Here is a 24066-nt window from a genome sequence, read left to right as displayed (position 1 = left end):
GTAGGTAAGACCAAAACATCGTTCTAGCGGCCAACAGCATCAATAACATGACCATCGATATTGCCTACAGATATACCAAAGATTCACTGAAACCTTAATAAGACCGACAACAATGCAATCCAGTTTAGTTCAATCCATCTAGCGTTGGCATTTTACACACATGGAGCACTCAGCATAGAATTCCTTTCAAAAGATTTGAGTAGAATTTTTATTCGGCACTCCATGGTTTCTGATATGTCAAAGTGTATATGTGACAGAGTTTTTTTTTTTTTTGATATTGGTATGACCTGGATGAATGAAAATCTTGTTCATTGGAAATTGTTTTGAAGCACAAAAACAAAAAAAAAACATCACAAAATACTATTGAACAGTGAAACCTGATTTCAAAAATTTGTGGTCAAAGGAATTTTGTACTTATTAGTACTTGCAGAAAAAATATTACCTACATCTATTCAATTAAAAGTGTAATTTAATTTGAAACAATAGTCCATTAGGAGGTTGATACAATTAAGTTTTAAAACGAAACCAAAATAAATCATATAAATTAACTAAATTCAATTAAATATTAAACTATATCAAGTACTTTTGTATTTTAATTAAAATTATTATACGATACCTTCGTTTTGCCGACCCGTAATGCTTTACTAACACCAACAAAGAATCTATAAATAAAACTAATCGACAAAGTCTTCTGTGGAGAATAGTGGCGAAACTCAACCAACATCCCTTTATCCATTCATCCCTTAGTAAAACATCTTATAGTCTAAATGGGGATAATATAATCAATAATGTAAACGTAAGTCTCCAGGATAAACGACTGCTTTGAATTCGGAGCGAAATTAACATGAATTTAGGGATTATCAAATCAGCTTGTCAGTTCTTTAAAATTTAAAGATCTTGTACCGTATACATAAAATAAATAAAGGCTATCGCATATACAAAGTTATATACATAATAGTAATGTTCGAATTCAAAGGCGTGATGAAACAAAATTTTAAGAACATTTTTTATACAAATAAAATTTTTAGAAAATTTTCTATAGAAATAAAATTTTGGGAAATTTTCTATAGAAATAAAATTTTGAGAAATCTTTCTATAGCTATAAAATTTTGAGAAAATTTTCTATTGAAATAAAATTTTGAAGAAGTCTTGTATAGAAATAAAGTTTTGACAAGATTTTCCATTGAAAAAAAAAATTTCGACAAAATTTTCTATAGAAATAAAATTTTGAGAAAATTTTCTATAGACATAAAATTTCGAGAAAAGTATATATAAAAATAAAATTTTGGAAAAATTTTATACAGAAATAAAATTCGTTTTGTTTGTTATTGTTGGCTTCTCTTCAATCGTTATTGTTGTTTTTGATCTCAGCTTAAAGCCATGCATTGACTAAACTACAAGTGTAGCTTAACCAACAGAGGAAAAGTATGCTTGTCAAATTTATTTGGGCAAAGCCCTATAGACTGCAAGATGGTTGGATGTACAGCTGTTTCGGAATTACCACATTCCTCATCAGCATCCTCTACTTGCAGCAAAACTATCAACCAATTATCAGAATAAATTCGGGTAATTCACTCAACCCAACGTGAACTATACTTGAACCTCCCGAAAAAGGGTTTGATAGTCGGCTACTGCCTAAACAAATTTGCCAGCATATCTCTTTTCCTTTGCCAAACTCAAATCATCGATTTGAATGTATTTGGCTGGGTTTGTTTTTGAGCGTGCTTCCTCTATCTTCATTCGTTTTGTTTGTTATTGTTGGCTTCTCGTCAATCGTTATTGTTGTTTTTGATCTCAGCTTAAAGCCATGCTAGCATACTTTTCCTCTGTTGGTTAAGCTACACTTGTAGTTTAGTCAATGCATGGCTTTAAGCTGAGATCAAAAACAACAATAACGATTGAAGAGAAGCCAACAATAACAAACAAAACGAATGAAGATAGAGGAAGCACGCTCAAAAACAAACCCAGCCAAATACATTCAAATCGATGATTTGAGTTTGGCAAAGGAAAAGAGATATGCTGGCAAATTTGTTTAGGCAGTAGCCGACTATCAAACCCTTTTTCGGGAGGTTCAAGTGTAGTTCACTTTGGGTTGAGTGAATTTATTCTGATAATTGGTTGATAGTTTTGCTGCAAGTAGAGGATGCTGATGAGGAATGTGGTAATTCCGAAACAGCTGTACATCCAACCATCTTGCAGTCTATAGGGCTTTGCCCAAATAAATTTGACAAGCATACTTTTCCTCTGTTTGTTAAGCTACACTTGTAGTTTAGTCAATGCATGGCTTTAAGCTGAGATCAAAAACAACAATAACAGAAATAAAATTTTTGAGAACATTTTCTCACCTGTAACGGTTGGCTGATAACTCCCCGGTCTGACATATAGATGGCGTTGCTAGTATTAAATGCATACTATTTTTATATAGTACCAACCTTCAAATGATTAGTGTCAAAATTTGTCGTCTGTAAGTCGATTAGTTTGTGAGATAGAGCGTCTTTTGTCAAGCAACGTTTGTTATTGTGAAAAAAATGGAAAAAAAATTTCGTGTTTTGATAAAATACTGTTTTCTGAAGGGACAAAATACGGTGGAAGCAAAAGCTTGGCTTGATAATGAGTTTCCGGACTCTGCCCCAGGGAAATCAACAATAATTTATTGGTATGCAAAATTCAAGAGTGTTGAAATGAGCACGGAGGACTGTGAACGTAGCGGACGCCCGAAAGTGGTGGTTACCGACGAAAACATCAAAAAAATCCACAAAATGATTTTGAATGACCGTAAAATGAAGTTGATCGAGATAGCAGAGGCCTTAAAGATATCTAAGGAACGTGTTGGTCATATCATTCATCATTATTTGGATATGCGGAAGGTCTGTGCAAAATGGGTGCCGCGCGAGCTGACATTTGACCAAAAACAACAACGTGTTGATGATTCTGAGCGGTGTTTGCAGCTGTTAACTCGTAATACATCCGAGTTTTTCCGTCGATATGTGACAATGGATGAAACATGGCTCCATCACTACACTCCTGAGTCCAATCGACAGTCGGCTGAGAGGACAGCGACCGGTGAACCGTCTCCGAAGCGTGGAAAGACTCAAAAGTTCGCTGGCAAAGTAATGGCCTCTGTTTTTTTTGGGATGCGCATGGAATAATTTTTATCGATTATCTTAAGAAGGGAAAAACCATCAAGAGTGACTATTATATGGCGTTAATGGAGCGTTTGAAGGTCGAAATCGAGGCAAAACGGCCCCATATGAAGAAGAAAAATGTGTTGTTCCACCAAGACAACACACCGTGCCACAAGTCATTGAGAACGATGGCAAAAATTCATGAATTGGGCTTCGAATTGCTTCCCCACCCACCGTATTCTCCAGATCTGCCCCCAGCGACTTTTTCTTGTTCTCAAACCTCAAAAGGATGCTCGCAGGGAAAAAATTTGGCTGCAATGAAGGGGTGATCGCCGAAACTGAGGCCTATTTTGAGGCAAAACCGAAGGAGTACTACCAAAATGGTATCAAAAAATTGGAAGGTCGTTATAATCGTTGTATCGCTCTTGAAGGGAACTATGTTGAATAATAAAAACGAATTTTGACACAAAAAAATGTGTTTTTGTTAGACCGGGGACTTATCAGCCAACCTTATGTTGAGAAAATTTTCTATAGAAATAAAATTTTAACAAAATTTTCTATAGAAATAAAATTTTGACAAAATTTTATATAGAAATAAAATTTTGACAAAATTTTCTATAGAAATAAAATTTTGACAAAATTTTCTATAGAAATAAAATTTTGAAAAAATTTTCTATAGAAATAAAATTTTGACAAAATTTTCTATAGAAATAAAATTTTGAGAAAATTTTCTATAGATATAAAATTTTGGCAAAATTTTCTATAGAAATAAAATTTAGAAAAAATTTTCTATAGAAAAAAATTTCTGAGAAAATTTTCTATAGAAATAAAATTTTGAGAAAATTTTCTACAGAAATAAAAATGTTGCCAAACTCTAACTTCCCATTTAGTTTTAATTAATGCAAACACTCTGTAAATTGTTTAATATTAATACACTAAAAAAAAAGTTTATTTGAATCCAAAGATTTTCACATTTCCATAAGGGTTTTGGTATTGATTCCGAGCCAAAGATGCGGCTTCTTTAATATAAAGATATTTTTTAGGGACCTATCTGGCCTTAAATCGAGGATCAATAAAATTAAAATTAGGATACAGATCTCATTTATCGAATTTTGTTTCTCTTTTCGCGGCATATTGATAAAGCTATCCAAGTACAAACAAATACCTGTTTAAAAATCCAAATTATAACGGCTACCTCAAAGTAAAAAATGTTTTATTGATTCCAAAAAAAAAAAACTTTAAACCAATGATGCTAAATCCTCAAAATGAGTCTTAGCCTATATTTGAAGCGTTTTTATCTTAAATCCAAAGATTCAATATTTCAGCTAATTTAAAGACAATTTCTTTAAATCAAAAATGTATTTCTTTACTTTAAGGAAAATTTGCCTTAGTTCAAAGACATGCGACCTTAGAGGAGGGACGCAATTTTACAAAATTTGTGTCCTAATTTAATGAAAATAAATTTTGAAGTAAATATTCTAAACTATATTCTAATTAAAATGTCATTATTTTAAAGAAATTTGTCTTTAATATTGTGAAATTGCGCATCCTAAAATTTTGGTTGCGTAATCTTTAATATCGCTTAAATATTTTTTTCAGTGTAGGCACTAACATTCATTTTTATTCTTTAACAATCATTAAAACTACACAATTTTGAGACTATGTTTTTAATTTACGTTTCTAGTTAATAGTCGATGTTATTTCAGATTTTTTATATTCTCGCACTTCGACAGATGTTTTACACCAAAGGTAGGGGAGGTTTGTCCTCAAATTTCCATTTGTTTTCTACATGCTGTAAGTACAAAAATAAGAAGAATTTTTATCATTAGGGTTAAGCCGGTAGTGAGAGGTTAATTGTGGATTGGTCAATATGTTATCGAAAAATTTTCGAACAAGATTTACTCCAAACCTGGCTCATTTTAAGTTCTTGGACTTTTATATCTAACTCATATGAACAATTTGTCTAAGTGATAAAATCTCCTTGACTTTCTTCGAACCACTGTTTGAAGTTCCCTAGCCAATAGCATTGGCTAGGAAACCCTAGTGGATAAACTAGCATTACCATTGGTAACAAAAGCGACCATGCTATTAATGTGACAATTTATGGCTGACATATATTTGGTGAAAAACAACAACCAAGAAAAAATGCACAACGAACATTCAATTGAATGCACTTTGCATGTCAATTCCTACTCAACTACAATTTTGGAATGTTGCCTTTTTTGTGGCAGGCGATTCGTCTGTTCACTGACATAAGGTTGATGTTGGTTCATCTATTCAATTGGTCGGAAAGTGCAGAGTTCGGATGAAAAATCTATTTACCTAGATGTTCTTATGAAAGTGATGCACAAAGAGGTCACATGAATGTGTTTTTGTTGTTCTGGATTAGAGATTTTGAGAAGGCCTTGTAATTAAATGTGAGCTATTTTTCAGTCTACTAAAGGGTTTAGAAAGGGATCAAATGTTTATGCCAAATACTATTCTCCGGAACAACGTTTTAGAGCAAATAAATCCGGATAAATGACGAAAGAGTGGAGGTGAAATACAGATAAGCCAGTAATCGGTCTGTTGTGATCTCTAACTTTTTTCCGCAGAGAAGGAGATATGATCACCTCAAACATGTTTCAAGAGCAAAATGTTATTTTTGTATGGTGATCATGTAACATGTTTGTCACTCAAATGTTATTTTCTCGTCAAATATAACCTGCTTGCCGAAATCAGATACATGATTTCCGAGGAAATAACATGGTTGCGAAAACCATGTTACATGGTCACCACCCAAAAATAACATTTTGCTCTTAAAACATGTTTGAGGTGATCATATTCCTTCTCTGGGTGTACCATAATTTGCCTAATAAAAGCAGGGCAGTGACAAAGGTAATGTTCCAAGGTCTTATCATCCTCTATTGTGGCAGCTCGATATTTCAGGCTCACTTAGACTATTCAGTCTCTTATCGATGAGTGCTGCCCGATTCTACACAAAAAAAATTCTGATTCAATCACGAAATGTCTTCAATCACAGAAATTAAAAATTAATTGATCCAATTAAAAAATTAATTGATACTTTTAATTTTTATACCCTCCACCATAGGAAGGGGGGTATATTAACTTTGTCATTCCGTTTGTAACAGATCGAAATATTGCTCTAAGACCCCATAAAGTATACATATTCTGGGTCGTGGTGAAATTTTGAGTCTATCTAAGCATGTCCGTCTGTTGAAATCACGCTAACTGCCGAACGAAACAAGCTATCGACTTGAAACTTGGCACAAGTAGTTATTATTGATGTAGGTCGGATGGTATTGAGAATGGGCCATATCGGTCCACTTTTACGTATAGCCCCCATATTAACGGACCCTCGGATTTGGCTTGCGGAGTCTCTAAGAGAAGCATATTTCATCCGATCTGGCTGAAATTTGGTACATGGAGTTGGCATATGGTCTCTAACAACCATGCAAAAATTGGTCCACATCGGTCCATAATTATATATAGACCCCATATAAACCGATCCCCAGATTTGGCTTGCGGAGCCTCAAAGAGAAGCAAATTTCATCCGATCCGGCTGAAATTTGGTACATCGTATTGGTATATGGTCTCTAACAACCATGCAAAGATTGGGCCACATCGGTTCACAATTATATATAGCCCCAATATAAACCGATCCCCAGATTTGGCTTGCGGAGCTTCTAAGAGAAGCAAATTTCATCCGGTCCGGTTCAAATTTGGAACGTGGTGTTAGTATATGGCCGCTAACAACCATACTAAAATTGGTCCATATCGGTTATATATAGCCGATCTCCAATCACACAAAAATAGGTCCATATCGATTCATAATCATATTTGCCACTCGAGCCAAAAATAATCTACCAAAATTTTATTTCTATAGAAAATTTTGTCAATATTGTATTTCTATAGAAAATTTTGTTTCTATAGAAAATTTTGTTAATTTTTTTTTATAGAAAATTTTGTCAATTTTTTTTTTGCTATAGAAAATTTTGTCAAACTGAATTGTATACGTATTTGATCAGTCTTTTTTGATTTAATATATACCACATATGAACTTATTTACAATTTAGAAGACGGTGTTAGGAAGTTTTAAGATACATTGCCATCGGCAAGCGTTACCGCAACTCCAGTAATTCGATTGTGGATGACAGTGTTTAGAAGAAGTTTCTACGCAATCCATGGTGGAGGGTACATAAGCTTCGGCCTGGCCGAACTTACGGCCATGTATACTTGTTGTGATTGATTTTTGTTTCAATTAAAAAATTTGTTGAATCAATTAAATTTTAATTGAATATTTTTTAAAACTCAATCAAAATTTTAATTGGAAAAATTTTCGTGAAATTTTTTTCCGTGTATCAATGACAAGTATCAATGACACAAATGACAAGAAACCAACCTACTTATTACAGCCGAGTCCAAACGGCATTTCGCTTTGCGATGAAACCACTTAAAGAAGCTTTGAAACACTTCAAAATGTCACTAGCATTACTGAGAGAGAATAGTTCACAGCTGAAAATCTTTCTGGTATTAGGTCAAATTTGGTGTTGCATTCTTAACCTTTTGTATGTGGCTCTCCTCGGCACAGATTTACTCTCAATTCTAGATACCTGGTCTTTATTCCCACGGACCTCCTTTTGTATTCTAATACGGTTCACGATCGAACCATAATGCCTCCTATTGCCTTCATGGTCCTCCGGCATTTTGTGAAAATGTTCACGTTTTGTGGCCTCGTGTTTTTGACGAGAAAATTAACACACGTTATGGCGCACACTTCTGCCTGCTGGATTGTGCTGTGGTCTGGTAATTGGAAAAGCATGACTTTGAACTAGGGAAAAATTTCCTTATAGTAAAAAAGCATTTTTGATTTAAAGAACTGAAATATAGAATATTTAGATTTAAGATAAAAATGCTTTAAATATAGGATAAGACTTATTTTGAGGATGTTGTAACTTTGGTTTAGGTTTTTTTTTTGAAATTAAGAAAACATTTTTTTACTTAGAAGTATCAATTTAAATTGAAATTAGTTTGTACGTGAATAGCTTTATTAATATATAGACGGATTTTCCAGAGCTTGGTTCGGATAAGACTCTTGGAGGCCGAGGTACGTCACAGAAATTTACTCTAAAGACTGATATAAGGAGAAGGCAAGGTTATTACGGTTTAAGGTCTTTATTGTCGATGTTACAATGGTAAGCTTTAATAGGTGAGGACGGTTGTGTCAGTTTTATGGGGCCCTCCTGGCTGTGGTTATGACGGGTTGTGAATATCTGAATATTCCTAATGCTCGAATATTGCGGCTCTCCACAGCTGTGGTGGTGAAGTCGTGGGCGAGTGGAGTGGTGTGAGACGGGATTTACAACTCTTTTTAGTGCATCTTCGATCCATTGGTGTAGCAGTTATTTCCCTGTGGCATCTGTTGTGGGGACCATCTTACTGACATTGGAATGTTGCACTTGGCAGCTATGGCCACCTCATGTATACGAGGTGGTCTCCCTGTTACCTTTTGATGATTCGTCATGTTTCGTGCTTCCATCCATTCTCCGAACATCTTAAATCTCATCACGATCTGATGAACCTCTAGGGGAGCCACCGTGGTGCAATGATTAGCACGCCCACCTTGCATACACAAGGTCGTGGGTTCAATTCTTGCTTCGACCGAACACCAAAAAGTTTTTCCGCGGTGGATTATCCCACCTCAGTAATGCTGGTGACATTTCTGAAGGTTTCAAAGCTTCTCTAAGTGGTTTCACTGCAATGTGGAACGCCGTTCGGACTCGGCCATAAAAAGGAGGTCCCTTGTCATTGAGCTTAACATGGAACATGAGTTAACATGGAATCGGGCAGCACTCAGTGATAAGAGAGAAGTTCACCAATGTGGTATCACAATGGACTGAATAGTCTAAGTGAGACTGATACACCGGGCTGCCAACTAACCAAACCTAACCATAGGTCTTAAGTCCAGTATCGTCACCAAGGCTCTGGTTGACGTGGTCTTCATTGCCTCAGATATACCAAGACAACATGCACGTTGGATCTGTTGTAAATTTCTATGCTGTACTTCCTCTTGATTGAGGTCCACCAGACTATCGACGCATATGTCCGGATTAGCCTTATTATACTAAGTACCCAGCAAAAAAAGTCGCCAAAGATCCGGAAGTGGTGCAAAATTGACGCAGTAGCGATGATTTTAACATGGGCTTGTCCTAAGACGGAAGTCTTCCATTTCGACAGCCGTTGCACTAAATTTGAATCACTTCTGTAGTTGTGAGCCGAATTCAATGTTTCGGATGTAAATTAAAAAATTCTGTGATATTTTGTTAAATAAATAATTCTTATAATTTTTAATGGATTCTAATGCTTGTCGGAAACGGTTGACCTCAAATATATTAACAAATTCAAAATTTTTTCAAATTGAATTTAGAATTTTTTCGACCAAATTTAAATGATTTGTACCATTTGATGAATTCTTACTCTGTTTTTAACCTATTTGAAACAAAAAAAGTTAAAATTACCCATTAAAAGTATGAACAAACCAAGTTATAAAAAATTGAATTAAAAGAACTTCCTGGGTAGTTAAAATAAAGAAAATCATTGGGAGTGCATCTTCTGGAAGTTATTTTAAAGTTGTGCCTTTTGAAGAACTTCGAATTTTTTTTGCTGGGTACTTTAGTTTTTATCGGGCACTGGTATTGTCTTGCCCTAAAATTGGTCAAATTTAGTCTTCTACACGCAAAAAAATAATTCTTTCCTCCCAAACGAAATTTTAGACAAACAAAGTTCGTTTCTCATTTGCTTTTCGCTGTAAGGAAGTGTATTTGGAAGAAAAGTATATACTTTTTGTGATAAACGTTTATTCTTTTCCAGGATGTAAAACAATTTCATAAAGACTAACTCAAAAAAAAATTTTGTTCTTGCTAATTGCATTTTCCCTCACATCTTTCTCACATCCACGAGGTTTTTTAGTTCTTAACACCTTTTCCTGTAATACCAACAATGTAGAAGAAATTATACGATTTTATAAATTTTAAAATTTTTTTTACCTTTCGCCTGGACGGAGAATCGAACCGCGGACCATGCACTTTGTAAGCCAACACACTAACCACTGAGCTATGTACCTGTTATGGTAATCAATAGATAATTATCCATATAAGTTATATTTATATAGCATAGCTTGCGGCGCCCACGAGCCGAATAAACAAAGTTTATTTAACAGAAACAAACAGTTAGTTTGGCACCGTGGAGCAGTGGTTGCTACGTCTGACTTGCATGCCAAGGGTCGTGGGTTCGATCCCTGCTTCGACCAAAGTTTTTTTTGTTTTTTGTTTTTTTTTTTTTACATATATTCCAGATATGTTCGGAAGATTCCGAAAAAAGTTTGAACATTACATTGTACTATATTAAATTTTGAACTGTGAAATGTGTCTTATTAAAGACCTAAAGTCACAAAAGAACAGTGTTTGATACAAACGAAATGGACTGTGTTGTTGTTTCAAAAATAATTTTTTTTATTGAAAAAATAAAAATTTTGTAACAAACGAATTTTTTTGGCGATAAAAGTTTAAAATTTTCGAAGCAATTCAAAAAACTCTAACAAAAGAAAAACGTTTTCGGTACACGTTTTCCAAACGTTTTTTTCCTTTGCGTGTAGTGAATAGGTATAATTCTGTCCTCTCCGTGTTAACATTTAGGACTCTGGATTACTTGCTGTAGCATTTTGGTGGCTTGAACCTGCAATGCAATAGTAATTGAACTAAATATAGGAATTTAATCAATTTATACTAAAAACAAGGTTTGTTCCAAGATTTTGACTCTGACTTCATGATTTTGGCATTGAAAAGGACTTTTAAGGAAGTGATCAAACCTTAAACCTACGTTCCAAAAATGTGGAAATTAATATACCGCAAAACTTTTATGTTAATTAAAATTTCTCTGCTTCAATGAAATTTGAACTTTACAATAACATTTGTGCCTATAACTTCCCAAGGCCTTTAAGGTAAATATTGATCCCGTTCCTGTTTCCTTAGCATACCTGTTTTAATTTCTATTCTTACAAAGTTAGTTTTTAATTCTCGTTGACTCTGCTGCTGGCCACGCTATGAAAGAGATCTCAGTTGTCCATCGTAGTAGCTATGCCATTATCGGCTCGGTATTAGTAGTGTCATTGGGGTTATTTTGGCATTGTCGGTGTTGTTGTTATGCTGATATTATAATTCTTCATGTTTCAGATGTATTCAATTTTTTCTCTTTATTTTTTTTTTCACAAAACAGATGGTCCAATTTCAACGGAACATTGTGACTGGTTGTATGGTATATTTGGTCATGAAACATCGTGTACACGTTATTGGACCTGCTGGAATGGTACTGCCACCGAACAACTGTGTATTGGCGGTCTGCTTTACAATGAAAATGCCCACAGCTGTGATTGGCCTGAAAATGTCGATGGTTGTCAGAAGCATCGTAAGTATAAAACCCCCTTAAACCATAATGTATCAAATATGCCACTAGTGCTCCTATTGCTATTGCTGCTGCGGCTGCTTTTGCTATTAAGCCTTAACTCTTGGAAGCTGGCATTACAATGTCATTTCAATTGATATGGGAATTTTTAATTAGGACTATGTTGTTCAAATTTTGAAAACGATTGAGCAATCGCATAGTTTGTTAAGTTAATTTTGTTTTTGGGGGAATTTGTAAGTTGATGTTGAGGTATTGCAAATGGGAGATGGAACTGAATAATCCTCAAAAACAAATATTTTTTTTCGAAACGAAATTTTAGCTTAACCCAATTGTCTTGTATTGATAAATTTATCTCTTTACAGAAAAATCTTAGCACCACGTTTGTCCCCAAAGAACTGTAGATATCCTGAAAGAATTTTTTTTTTTTTTAAATTTAAAGACTTAAACTTAAATTTCGATTCCCATAGAAGAAATTGATTTTTAGCGTGTACATATCAGGAGAAAATACCTTGAGTAAAGAAAGAATATTGAGTTGTGTGGGAATATAAACGATTAATTAATTTTTTATGTTGGCCAACATCGATGTTCAACTTTTATTTTCTGAGGAACGAAATATTAGACAAACGCCCATGTTCTTCATTTCGATCTAGCTCATTTAGAGAATATTCCGATTGTAAAGGTGTTCTTCAATCCGAATTAGAGAAAAAATTCTCTAAATATTTTAGAGCAAACACAAGTAATCTAAACCAATTAGAATGAAAATATATTACAAAATTCTCATCCAAAATAACATTACAACGCGTGTATTTATAAAGTAGAATATGGTTTCTTGCTATTTCTTACATTAAATATCTTAGAGAGGGAAAAGTTTATCGATTTTGGGACAAGGAAAAAATGCGTCTTCTATGCTAAGCAAAATTCTGCGTCGTATTTTAAGAACATGAAGTATTTGGCCTCAAGACAATATTTTTCCAGTGTAAATTGATGTCCATCCGTATGTTTTGTAGGTATAAACTACAAAATATCAAACAAATCGGTTCAGGTTTAGACATAGTTCCCATATATCTTTCGCCCTATTTACACTCATATTACAATATAGACCAAAATGTTCATGATTTCGTCCACGGACATTAATGATTTCATGAACGGGTTCGTTTTTCATTTGCCATGAAAAGTCTGAAAATATTCGTTAGAAGATCTCCGCCAGTAGTGCAATGAGCTAAGACGACTGCTAACGCGTATGGAGCAGACAATCCAAGATCGAGTCACTGCAGCGGACTTTTTATACCCTGCGCCACACTGTGGAACAGGGTATTATAAGTTAGCGCATATGTTTGTAACACCCAGAAGGAGACGAGGTAGACACATGGTGTCTTTGGCAATAATGCTCAGGGTGGGTCCCTGAGTCGATATAACCATGTCCGTCTGTCCGTCCGTCCGTCCGTCCGTCCGTCTGTCTGTGAACACATTTTTATGATCAAAGTCTAGGTCGCAATTTAAGTCCAATCGCCTTCAAATTTGGCACATGTTCCTAATTTGGGTCAGAATAGAACCCTATTGATTTTGGAAGAAATCGGTCCAGATTTAGATATAGCTCCCATATATAGCTTTCGTCCGATATGCACTAATATGGACCCAGCAGCCAGAGTTTTATACCGATTTGCTTGAAATTTTGTACAAACATAACACTTAGTCGTATAGTCAAGTGTGCAAAATTTAATTGAAATCGGTTCAGATTTAGATATAGCTCCCATATATATCTTTCGCCCGATATGGACTTATATGGCGCCAGAAGCCAGATTTTTGGCCAAATTTGGTTGAAATTTTGCACTAGGAGTACAATTAGTAGTATTGTCAAGTGTGCCAAATTTGATTGAAATCGGTTCAGATTTAGATATAGCTCCTATATATATCTTTCGCCCGATATGGACTAATATTGTCCTAAAAGCCAGAGTTTTGGCCCAATTTGGTTGAAAATTTTCACAGGTAGTAGATTTAGCATTGTAGCTATGCGTGTCAAATTTGGTTGAAATCGATTCAGATTTAGATATAGCTCCCATATATATCTTTCGCCCGATATGCACTTATATGGACCCAGATGCCAGAGTTTTATCCCGATTAGCTTGAAATTTTGCACAAGGAGTACAATTGGTAGTACAGTCATGTGTGCCAAATTTGATTGAAATCGGTTCAGATTTAGATATAGCTTCCATATATATTTTTCGCCCGATATGCACTAATATGGACCCAGCAGCCAGAGTTTTATACAGATTTGCTTGAAATTGAAAGCGGTTCAGATTTAGATATAGCTTCCATATATATTTTTCGCCCGATATGGACTTATATGGCCCCAGAAGCCAGAGTTTTGGCCCAATTTGGTTGAAATTTTGCACTAGGAGTACAATTAGTAATATAGTCATGTGTGCCAAATTTGATTGAAATCGGTTTAGATTTAGATATAGCTCTCATATATATGTTTTTCTGATTTCGACAAAAATGGTCAAAATACCAACATTTTCCTTATTAAATCGCCACTGCATAGTCGAAAAGTTGTAAAAATGACTCTAATTTTCCTAAACTTCTAATACATATATCGAGCGAAGTTTCCTTAAAATTGCTTCAGATTTAAATGTTTCCCATATGTATACCCTTCACCACTACTGTGGTACAGGGTATAATAAGTTTGTGCATTTGTATGTAACGCCAAGAAGGAAAAGTCTGAGACCCATCGTTTAGTATACCGATCGTCTTAGAATTAAATTCTGAGTCGATTTAGCGATGTCCGTCTGTCTGTCTGTCTGTCTGTTGATGTATTTTTGTGTGCAAAGTACAGCACGCAGTTTTAGTCCGATTGTCCTAAAATTTGGTATACGGTCCTGTTTCGGCTCAAAGACGATCCCTATTGATTTTGGAAGAAATCGGTTCAGATTTAGATATAGCTCCCATATATATATTTCACCGATCTGGTCATAATTGGCGTGGATATCAACCGATCTTCCTCAAATTCCGTACATCCGAATATTTTATGAGTCTCGAAAAACTTGCAAAATATCAATCCAAATATATAGCTCCCATATATAGCTTTGGCCCGATTTACACTCATTTGCCCACAGAGTCTTATTTTTTCCTCCGATTTAGTTGAAATTTTGCACAGGGAGTAGAATTAGCATTGTAGCTAGGCGTGTCAAATTTGGTGGAAATCGGTTCAGATTTAGATATAGCTCCCATATATAGCTTTCGCCCGATGTACACTCATATGACCACAGAGACCAATCTTTTACTCCTATTTAATTGAAATGTTGCACAGGGAGTAGAATTAGCATTGTAGCTATGCGTGCCAAATTTGGTTGAAATCGGTTCAGATTTAGATATAGCTCCCATATATATGTTTTTCTGATTTGGACAAAAATTGTCAAAATACCAACATTTTCCTTTTAAAATCGCCACTGCTTAGTCGAAAAGTTGTAAAAATGACTCTAATTTTCCTAAACTTCTAATACATATATATCGAGCAATAAATCATAAATAAACTTTTGCGAAGTTTCCTTAAAATTGCTCCAGATTTAAATGTTTCCCATATTTTTTTTACTAACATTGTGTTCCACCCTAGTCCATTAGCCGACTTAAATTTGGAGTCTTTAGATTTTGTAGAAGTCTATCAAATTCTGTCCAGATCGAGTGATATTTAAATGTATGTATTTGGGACAAACCTTTATATATAGCCCTCAACACATTTGACGGATGTGATATGGTATCGAAAATTTAGATCTACAAAGTGGTGCAGGGTATAATATAGTCGGCCCCGCCCGACTTTAGACTTTCCTTACTTGTTTTTTATAAATTCGTAACCTTTACGTATTCAGATCATGAGCGCTGGTTGTCGTTTTGACAACGCATGGTGTCACTTTTACGGCTGTCTATTTTCCGATTGACACCACATGTATATGCGTAAATGTGTATAGGTACATGTAGTGGTTGCCCCCATATAGACCGACCTCCCGATTTGAGTCTTGAACATCTGGACACCCCAATTTGTCTGCATTAGGTCCAAAAATATGTATGCTTATTATAGTATGTCTCGGTCTATATAGACCGATCTTTTCATTTCACTTCTTGGGCTTCTAGAAGCCGCAATTTTTATACGATTGATTGAAATTCGAAATCTAGTTATGTTATAAACTTTCCCGATTTTGCTTTTCGCGTTCATTCGCGTAATATGGGTAAAAATCTATAAAATTTAGATTTGAAATTATATAAAAGGAGTTAATTCATCGGATTTTCTAGCATCTAACAGGTTGGCTGATAAGTCCCCGGTCTAACAAAGAAAAACAATTTTTTTTTGTCAAAATTCGTTTTTATTATTCAACATAATTCCCTTCAAGAGCGATACAACGATTATAACGGCCTTACAATTTTTTGATACCATTTTGGTAGTACTCCTTCGGTTTTGCCTCAAAATAGACCTCAGTTTCGGCGATCACCTCTTCATTGCAGCCAAATTTTTTCCCTGCGAGCATCCTTTTGAGGTCTGAGAACAAGAAAAAGTCGGAGAATACGGTGGGTGGGGAAGCAATTCGAAGCCCAATTCATGAATTTTTGCCATCGTTCTCAATGACTTGTGGCACTGTGCGTTGTCTTGGTGGAACAACACTTTTTTCTTCTTCATATGGGTCGTTTTGCCCCGATTTTGACCTTCAAACGCTCCAATAACGCCATATACTAGTCACTGTTGATGGTTTTTCCTTTCTCAAGATAATCGATAAAAATTATTCCATGCGCATCCCAAAAAACAGAGGCCATTACTTTGCCAGCGGACTTTTGAGTCTTTCCACGCTTCGGAGACGGTTCACCTGTCGCTGTCCACTCAGCCGACTGTCGATTGGTCTCAGGAGTGTAGTAATGGATCCAAGTTTCATCTTTTGTCACATATTGAAGGAAAAACTCGTATGTATTACGAGTTAACAGCTGCAAACACCGCTCAGAATCATCAACACGTTGTTGTTTTTGGTCAAATGTAAGCTCGCGCGGCACCCATTTTGCACAGAGCTTCCGCATATCCAAATATTGATGAAGGATATGACCAACACGTTCTTTTGATATCTTTAAGCCTCTGCTATCTCGATCAACTTCATTTTACGGTCATTTCATTTTGATTTTCATTTTGTGGATTTTTTGATTTTTTCGTCGGTAACCACCTCTTTCGGGCGTCCACTGCGTTCACCGTCCTCCGTGCTCATTTCACTAAGCTTGAATTTTGCATACCAATCAATTATTGTTGATTTCCCTGGGGCAGAGTGCGGAAACTCATTATCAAGCCAAGTCTTTGCTTCCACCGTATGTTTTCCCTTCAGAAAACGGTATTTTATCAAAACACGAAATTCCTTTTTTTCCACAATAACAAAAGTTGCTTCACAAAAGACGCTCTATCTCACAAACTAATTGACTTACAGACGTCAAATTTTGACACGAATCATTTGAAGGTTGGTGCTATATAAAAATAAAATGCATTTAATACGAGCGGCGCCATCTATGTGTCAGACCGGGGACTTATCAGCCAACCTGTTATAGACGTGATGTTTAAGATTCCTCTAAAACTTAAACAAAAAATGTTCTTATAAAGCAAGAATTTAATGTAGATCCCATATGTAGAAACTTAAAATTTAACTTAGGGAAGCATAATATTTGAACCGAGAGTATTTGTCATCAAATCCACCTGAAAGTCGCTGCAACGAAGAGTTTTCAAAAAAACTTTAATACTTGATTCATGGTGGTGGGTATTTAAGATTCGGCCCGGCAGGTCGTATATACTCCTTGTTGGGTAAAAATATACTAATGCCTGTGAAATTAATGGATCCAATCTGAAATTTAAATTTAGATCAATATTGGCCCCTTTATATATAAGCAGATAAACCCAGATAAGATGAGATACAATTAGATACAATTTCATATATGGCCGGATCTAACTATACATAGGGATTGATATAGTTATATCTATCTAATGTCTTGATCTAAGGCAATATTGAGATATGATCAGATCTATTACCATAGTAATTAGATATGATTAGATCTTACCACTTTCATATCTACTGCTATCTAATCGTATCAAATTAGATCTCTCAATTGTTACCAGGGAACTTTCAAATATGAATTTTTGAATTTGTTGTGGATTTGTTGTTATTTTTTTGGTAAATAAATACATACTCTAGTGGTAACCACACATGTGTAGAAATTTTCTATTGTATGTAAACCGGATACAGAAAAGGAATATGATCATCTCAAATATGTCTACCATCTAAAAATAACAGTTTTGCTCTTGAAACATGTTGGGGGTGATCATATTCCTTTTCTGAGTGCAGAACAAAAGGAATTATTTTAACGTTGAGCTCATCCTTTTATTATGAAAGACACATTGTGTCCCAGTTTTAAGAAATTCTCAACGGTAACGCTGTTCACCATTAATCAGAAAATTTATTTCCAACCAATTCAATTTGTTATCAAAACAACAAAAACAGTATATTTAAACACTTATTTAATTAACGATATTTCATTATGCTTAAACGTTAACAGAAGTTCTTAAGAATTGTCTAGCAAGAAAATCTCCTTTCTCAGGATTCTTAAAAGCCAGCAGCCAAAAATAAACAACAACAGCAGTAGACTATTCTCCCGAAATAAAAGCAAAAAAAAAAAAAAAAAACTGGAGAAAAAATCTTAATGGCTTTAAATATTTCAATGATTTATGAAATTTTACTCGTTTTTACCATTTCATGCTTGCTTTGCATCTGCCGTACTTCATGATGCTTTTGTTGGGTGTTGTTTTTTGGACGGATCCATGTTTCTCCGATTCATAACATGAATAACATCCACCCCGAAAATACCTTCTCTTCATGGCATGGCCAAATGGACATTCAAAACAACAATACCACCAACACCCCACCTACAATGCTAATGCCACTACGGCCGCCGCCTTGCCTACTTGGCCATCGTGTGAATATCTGTGAATTATTCCCTCCTCAAAGCTCTGTGCAATGATGATGCCAATGGTAATGTTCCTTTGGGTAAATCCTGCAATCGCTATTGGCAATGTCAGGGTGGCTATCCACGTTTACAACGTTGCCCAGCTATGCTGGTCTTCGATAGGCATTCATTGCGTTGTGTTGTCCCACCAACAGAGGAATGCGATATACCAACAACACCCATTCCTTTCGATGGAGATGGTGAAAACAACAATGTCAGCGGTGGTGGTCAACTGGCGAAAGATGAACAGGAGCGCAAGGTAAGTAGTCCTCTTTGTAGACAAAGTTCAAAATGAAAAACAAAATACAAGAACTGGAGATGAATTCCAGCATTCATAGCAATAAGTGGCTTTTGGAACGAACAAAAAAAATCTGGCATACTTTGACCATGTAAAGTTGAATATCTTCATTCCTTTTGTTCTAGTCAGTCTCAAGGGGAGACTGTTTCGGACCATATGTCGGACAAGGGTATTGCTCTAGCTTTCCCCCTGATGTTAGCCATGAAGAGAGTTGTATACAATATTTTATATGGAAAATTCAAAGAGAGATCTTCAAAAGAGGACAACATGTAAATGTTGGTATTTACCTAACCTATATTTTAAGACGCGTAATTAAAACAATATTCGCACACAAATTTTGCATTACTTTTGTTTTTCCATCTTTTTGTTTCCAAATGTATTTATCATCTACGATGCGCATTCAAGACGTTTATTATAAGAAATACATTTTGCGTACGTTTGAACATATAGATATAATGGTATATTTGTTAGCATATCATTATAAAGAATTGGAGTGGTCTATTTGGAAAAAGAAAATGTCTTTAATGAATTTCTTTTCTGAACATATTGGATTTTTTAAAGCTTGCTCTCAGCTAATAGAAGAACTCTTTAACAAATAGATTAAAATATATCGTCCAAAAAAAGGGAACCGATGAGCATGTGGAAATCCGAAATAGCTATTTTCCCATTTGGACAAAATATTATAGGTTCATATATGCTAATAAATAAGCCACTATACCATTACATGCTCCAAAGTATGTATGTACTTCGCACAACAACAGTCTTTAAGACTGTTAAGCCATCTCACTAATCTTTCCGGAAACCCCTTTGCAATTAAATTGCAAAAACGATGCACTTTCCGGAACTGGTACAACAATATTAGGTGTCAGATGTCTTTAATGAATTTCTTTTCTGAACATGATGGATTTTTTAAAGCTCGCTCTCAGCTAATAGAAAAACTCTTTAACAAATAGATTAAAATATATCGTCCAAAAAAAGGGAACCGATGAGCATGTGGGAATCCGAAGTAGCTATTTTCCCATTTGGACAAAATTTATAGGTTTATATATGCTAATAAATAAGCCATTATAGCATTACATGCTCCAAAGTATGTATGTACTTCGCACAACAACAGTCTTTAAGACTGTTAAGACATCTCACTAATCTTTCCGGAAACCCCTTTGCAATTAAATTTCAAACACGATGCACTTTCCGGAACTGGTACAACAATATTAGGTGTCAGATATTGCGGCGATGTCGGGTATTACGTAGTCTGATGATTGTTGTAGCAGCTTGGAGAAGCTGATGTGACAATCCTTATGTTCATATTGACTTGGCACCGGCTTCATCGCAGCCGATTATTATGGGAGCGGGGCCAGTTTTTCCATTAACATTTATAATATCAGGGATTTTGATTTTTGCTGTTTTTGTTAATGCGTGAGAGGGACTGCGTGTTATTTGAGTTGTCGCTACTGTTCTCCACTAGTGGCGCTGCTGGTTAGTGCTATTTGTACACAGAGAATACAGATAGGTTGTGACAACCGAATTTATTGCCAACCTCCTTTTGGAAGTTGCAGCTACTATCAGTTGGCAGTTGTGCCACCCGACTTATTCGGTCGACACAACTAATACGACATATGTGTTGGTTGGGTCTGCCGACGACATCGGTTATCGCTACATTCATCTTTCGGTAGTGTTGCCAAACTTTAATAATACTCATGGCCGAATTTAAAATCAATTCCTTCCCAGTTATATATTATATTTAATTTTATTTAAATATATGTATACTGGTGCAAGTTATTCTAAGTACAAAATATTTCAGTATTAATTTTTGCTATTGAATAATTTTTGCTATTGAATAAAATAGAGACTTACATCAAAATCTAGATATTTTCCAAGAAGAATATCAACTAAAGGTGAGTACTATGTTCGCTTTTCGAGATGAAATTTTCGCGGTTACCTTATTAAAACAGTTCAATATAAAGCAGATAAATTAACTCAATTGATGCACAGTGTCTTGTTCCTCTAGATTTCGGCTTGACTTTACGGGAATATGTTTGTTATCATTTATAATTTTCATTATTTAAGGAAAAGAATCGCGAAAATAAAGTGATTTTCAACTCTAAAACCGAACATAGTACTCATCTTAATGTTGATAACATCTCATATCTTTAAAAATTAAACCCATATTTATATCTTGCGAGGTTTCGATGTGGAAGCATTTACGTATACTCGTAGAATTATTGTGAAACTTTTGTTCCTTTTCTTTGGTGGCGCATGATGTTGTATTCCTTAGTTATTACGTATGAGTTTTGGGGACATTCTCCGGAACTAGCAAAATAAAGAAATATTGAATAGCAATAATAAGGCAAATTATTTGCTCAAACCATTTGTATTTGTCTTAAATTCATTTTTCTTATTTCCGAACAAATATAACCTGTTCTTCAAAATTAAAATAAAGTTTTCAATTTAACTGGTGAATACTTTTGACATTTGATAGATTTTCAAATAATATTCAGGCTTCATAACCGAATGTTGAAAATTTCTTATAAATTATATTTCCATCATCAATAGTTGGTGCTCATTACCGAATATTGGTTTTAAATAACTACTTCATGCCAGTTGTGATAATCATTGGGGAAATGATTTATTATAGACCAATAGAGTTGGTTGACACAAACATATACTTTGACTCGGAACTATCTTTCCGAACAAAGCACTTTCATTCTTTCTTATTGCAAATACCGAATCTTTAGGGACCCAATTGAAAATGTGTTATAAGAACGAAGATTTTGCAGTTATAATGGAATTTCAACCAAACTGTTTTCTGTGTGTAGCTTCTTTATTTGTGTTATGGCGATTTCGATTGGTAAAAAAAGTGCAACATTCTCCAAATTGACTGCAAAATATGAAGGACACTTTCATAGCTTTTGGATCCTGTATTCCTTCCAATATTACGAATTAACAATAACTTTGGATTGGGCGAAAATACAATGAGGAAAAAAGTAGTGTAACACCAGGGCAACATATTTTTTGCGAAACGAAAACGCCCTTAGTTTTATATCTTTGTATACCCTCTACCATAGGATGGGGGTATATTAACTTTGTCATTCCGATTGTAACACATCGAAATATTGCTCTAAGACCCCATAAAGTATATATATTCTGGGTCGTGGTGAAATTCTGAGTCGATCTGAGCATGTCCGTCAGTCCGTCCGTCTGTTGAAATCACGCTAACTTCCGAACGAAACAAGCTATCGACTTGAAAATTAGCACAAGTAGTTGTTATTAATGTAGGTCGGATGGTATTGCAAATGGGCCATATCGGTCCAATTTTACGTGTATCCCCCAGATAAACGGACTCCCAACTTTGGCTTGGAGAACCTCTAAGAGAAGCAAATTTCATCCGATCCGGTTGAAATTTGGTACATGGTGTTAGTATATGGTCTCTAACAACCATGCAAAAATTATTCCACATCGGTTTATAATTATATATAGCCCCCATATAAACCGATCCCCCGATTTGGCTTGCGGAGCCTCTAAGAGAAGCAAATTTCATCCGATACGGCTGAAATTTGATACATAGTGTTAGTATATGGTCTCCAATAAGCATGCAAAAATTGGTCCACATGGGTCCATAATTATATATAGCCCCCATATAAACCCATCCCCAGATTTGGCTTGCGGAGCCTCTAAGAGAAGTAAATTTCGTCCGATCCTGCCTCCATATAAACCGATCACCAGATTTGACCTCCGGAGCCTCTTGGAAGACCAAAATTCATCTGATTCAGTTTGGTACATGGTGTTAATATATGGCCTCAACCACCAATGCAAAAATTGGTCAAAATCGGTCCATAATTATATATATAGCCCCCATATAAACCGATCCCCAGATTTGACCTCCGGAGCCCCTTGGAAGAGCAAGATTCAACCGATTCGGTTGAAATTTGGTACGTGATGTTAGTATATGGTATCCAACAACCATGCAGGTTATAAACCGATCCCCAGATTTCAACTTCGGTGCCTTTTGGAGAATCAAGATTCTTCCGATCTGGTTGAAATTTGGTACGCGGTGGTAGTATATGATATTAGCAACCATACCAAAAGTGGTAGTATATGATATTAGCAACCATACCAAAAGTGAAGTAGCAACCATACCATATCAGGCCATAATCATATATAGCCCCCATATAAACCGATCCCGAGATTTGGTTTTGGAGCCACTTGGAGGAGCAAATTTCATCCGAGTCAGTTGAAATTTGGTACATTGTGCTAGTATATGACCGTTAACAACCATGCCTAACTAGGTCCATATCGGTCTATACTTATATATATCGAACCCGGCACATTCGTCATGCAAGACTAACTCACTTCCACTGTTCTGTCGCTGGCACCGCATCCTGTCTCTTATGTATGATTATATTTCCGCACCGATGTCAAACCGGATCAATTCCGGAAATACACCCCCTCCAGGCACCGGTTAACCTCATCGAAACCGAACGGTGGTGAATATGGTTTCGGCAGTCTGAATCAGAGAATGAAGCCGCCAAGTCGCGCCGCCGATTTCAGTCGCCGTCGAATATGTCGACTCATCTCGACTCAAATTTAGCCGCTAATTAATCAAAAAATATCTATCTAAATCAGAAAAATTTATATATAATTGTCTTATTTTTATCAAAAATTTTAATACAACCAATCATTTTCAAGCTGCTATAATAATTTTGCAAAAATTTAGCTCAGAAAATTTGAATGAAAAGTAAATTTGTTTGTAAGATTGGTTGTACAACTAATCTCATTACCATTGGAAAAACTTCAAATTGATTTTATAATGGATAATTGTCCGTAGCCGAATGGAACAAATTTATATCGACTTAGCCGTCAAGCCGCCTTCGCCAGAGGTAAAAATTTAGTGTTAGCCGCCGCCGACAAAAATGGGTCGACTTCATTCTCTGGTCTGAACAGCATCATGTTCCGGTGTTTTCCTCTATCCCGGCTCGGACACAAATAAACGGAGTAGGCACATTCTCCAACACAAAAAGACGGACGAAACAACTGGTACACTGATATGACAGCCGTTGACCGATGAGTACCACCAATCGGCATAATGGCCCGCCAATCCCCACCGTCGTATTGGCAGAGCAATCGATGACTTCACATTTTGCTGGTATGACTACAGAGAATGCACATATC

General features: G+C 35.5%; 1 protein-coding gene across 1 annotated transcript in view; it reads left to right on the top strand.

The window, feature by feature from the left end:
* LOC142231647 (protein obstructor-E-like) overlaps positions 1–24066 on the top strand; it is a 595922-nt gene that overhangs the window by 472499 nt on the left and 99357 nt on the right. Inside the window, exons 4-5 of the mRNA XM_075302282.1 lie at positions 11400–11588; positions 18602–18858. Coding sequence (XP_075158397.1) covers positions 11400–11588; positions 18602–18858 — 446 coding nt within the window. The remainder of the gene's footprint in view (positions 1–11399; positions 11589–18601; positions 18859–24066) is intronic.

Source organism: Haematobia irritans, chromosome 3 (genome assembly GCF_050003625.1).
Source record: "Haematobia irritans isolate KBUSLIRL chromosome 3, ASM5000362v1, whole genome shotgun sequence".
Taxonomy (NCBI): Eukaryota; Metazoa; Arthropoda; class Insecta; order Diptera; family Muscidae; genus Haematobia; species Haematobia irritans.
Note: the sequence above shows the minus strand (reverse complement) of the source record. Positions and strands in the feature narration are given on the sequence as shown.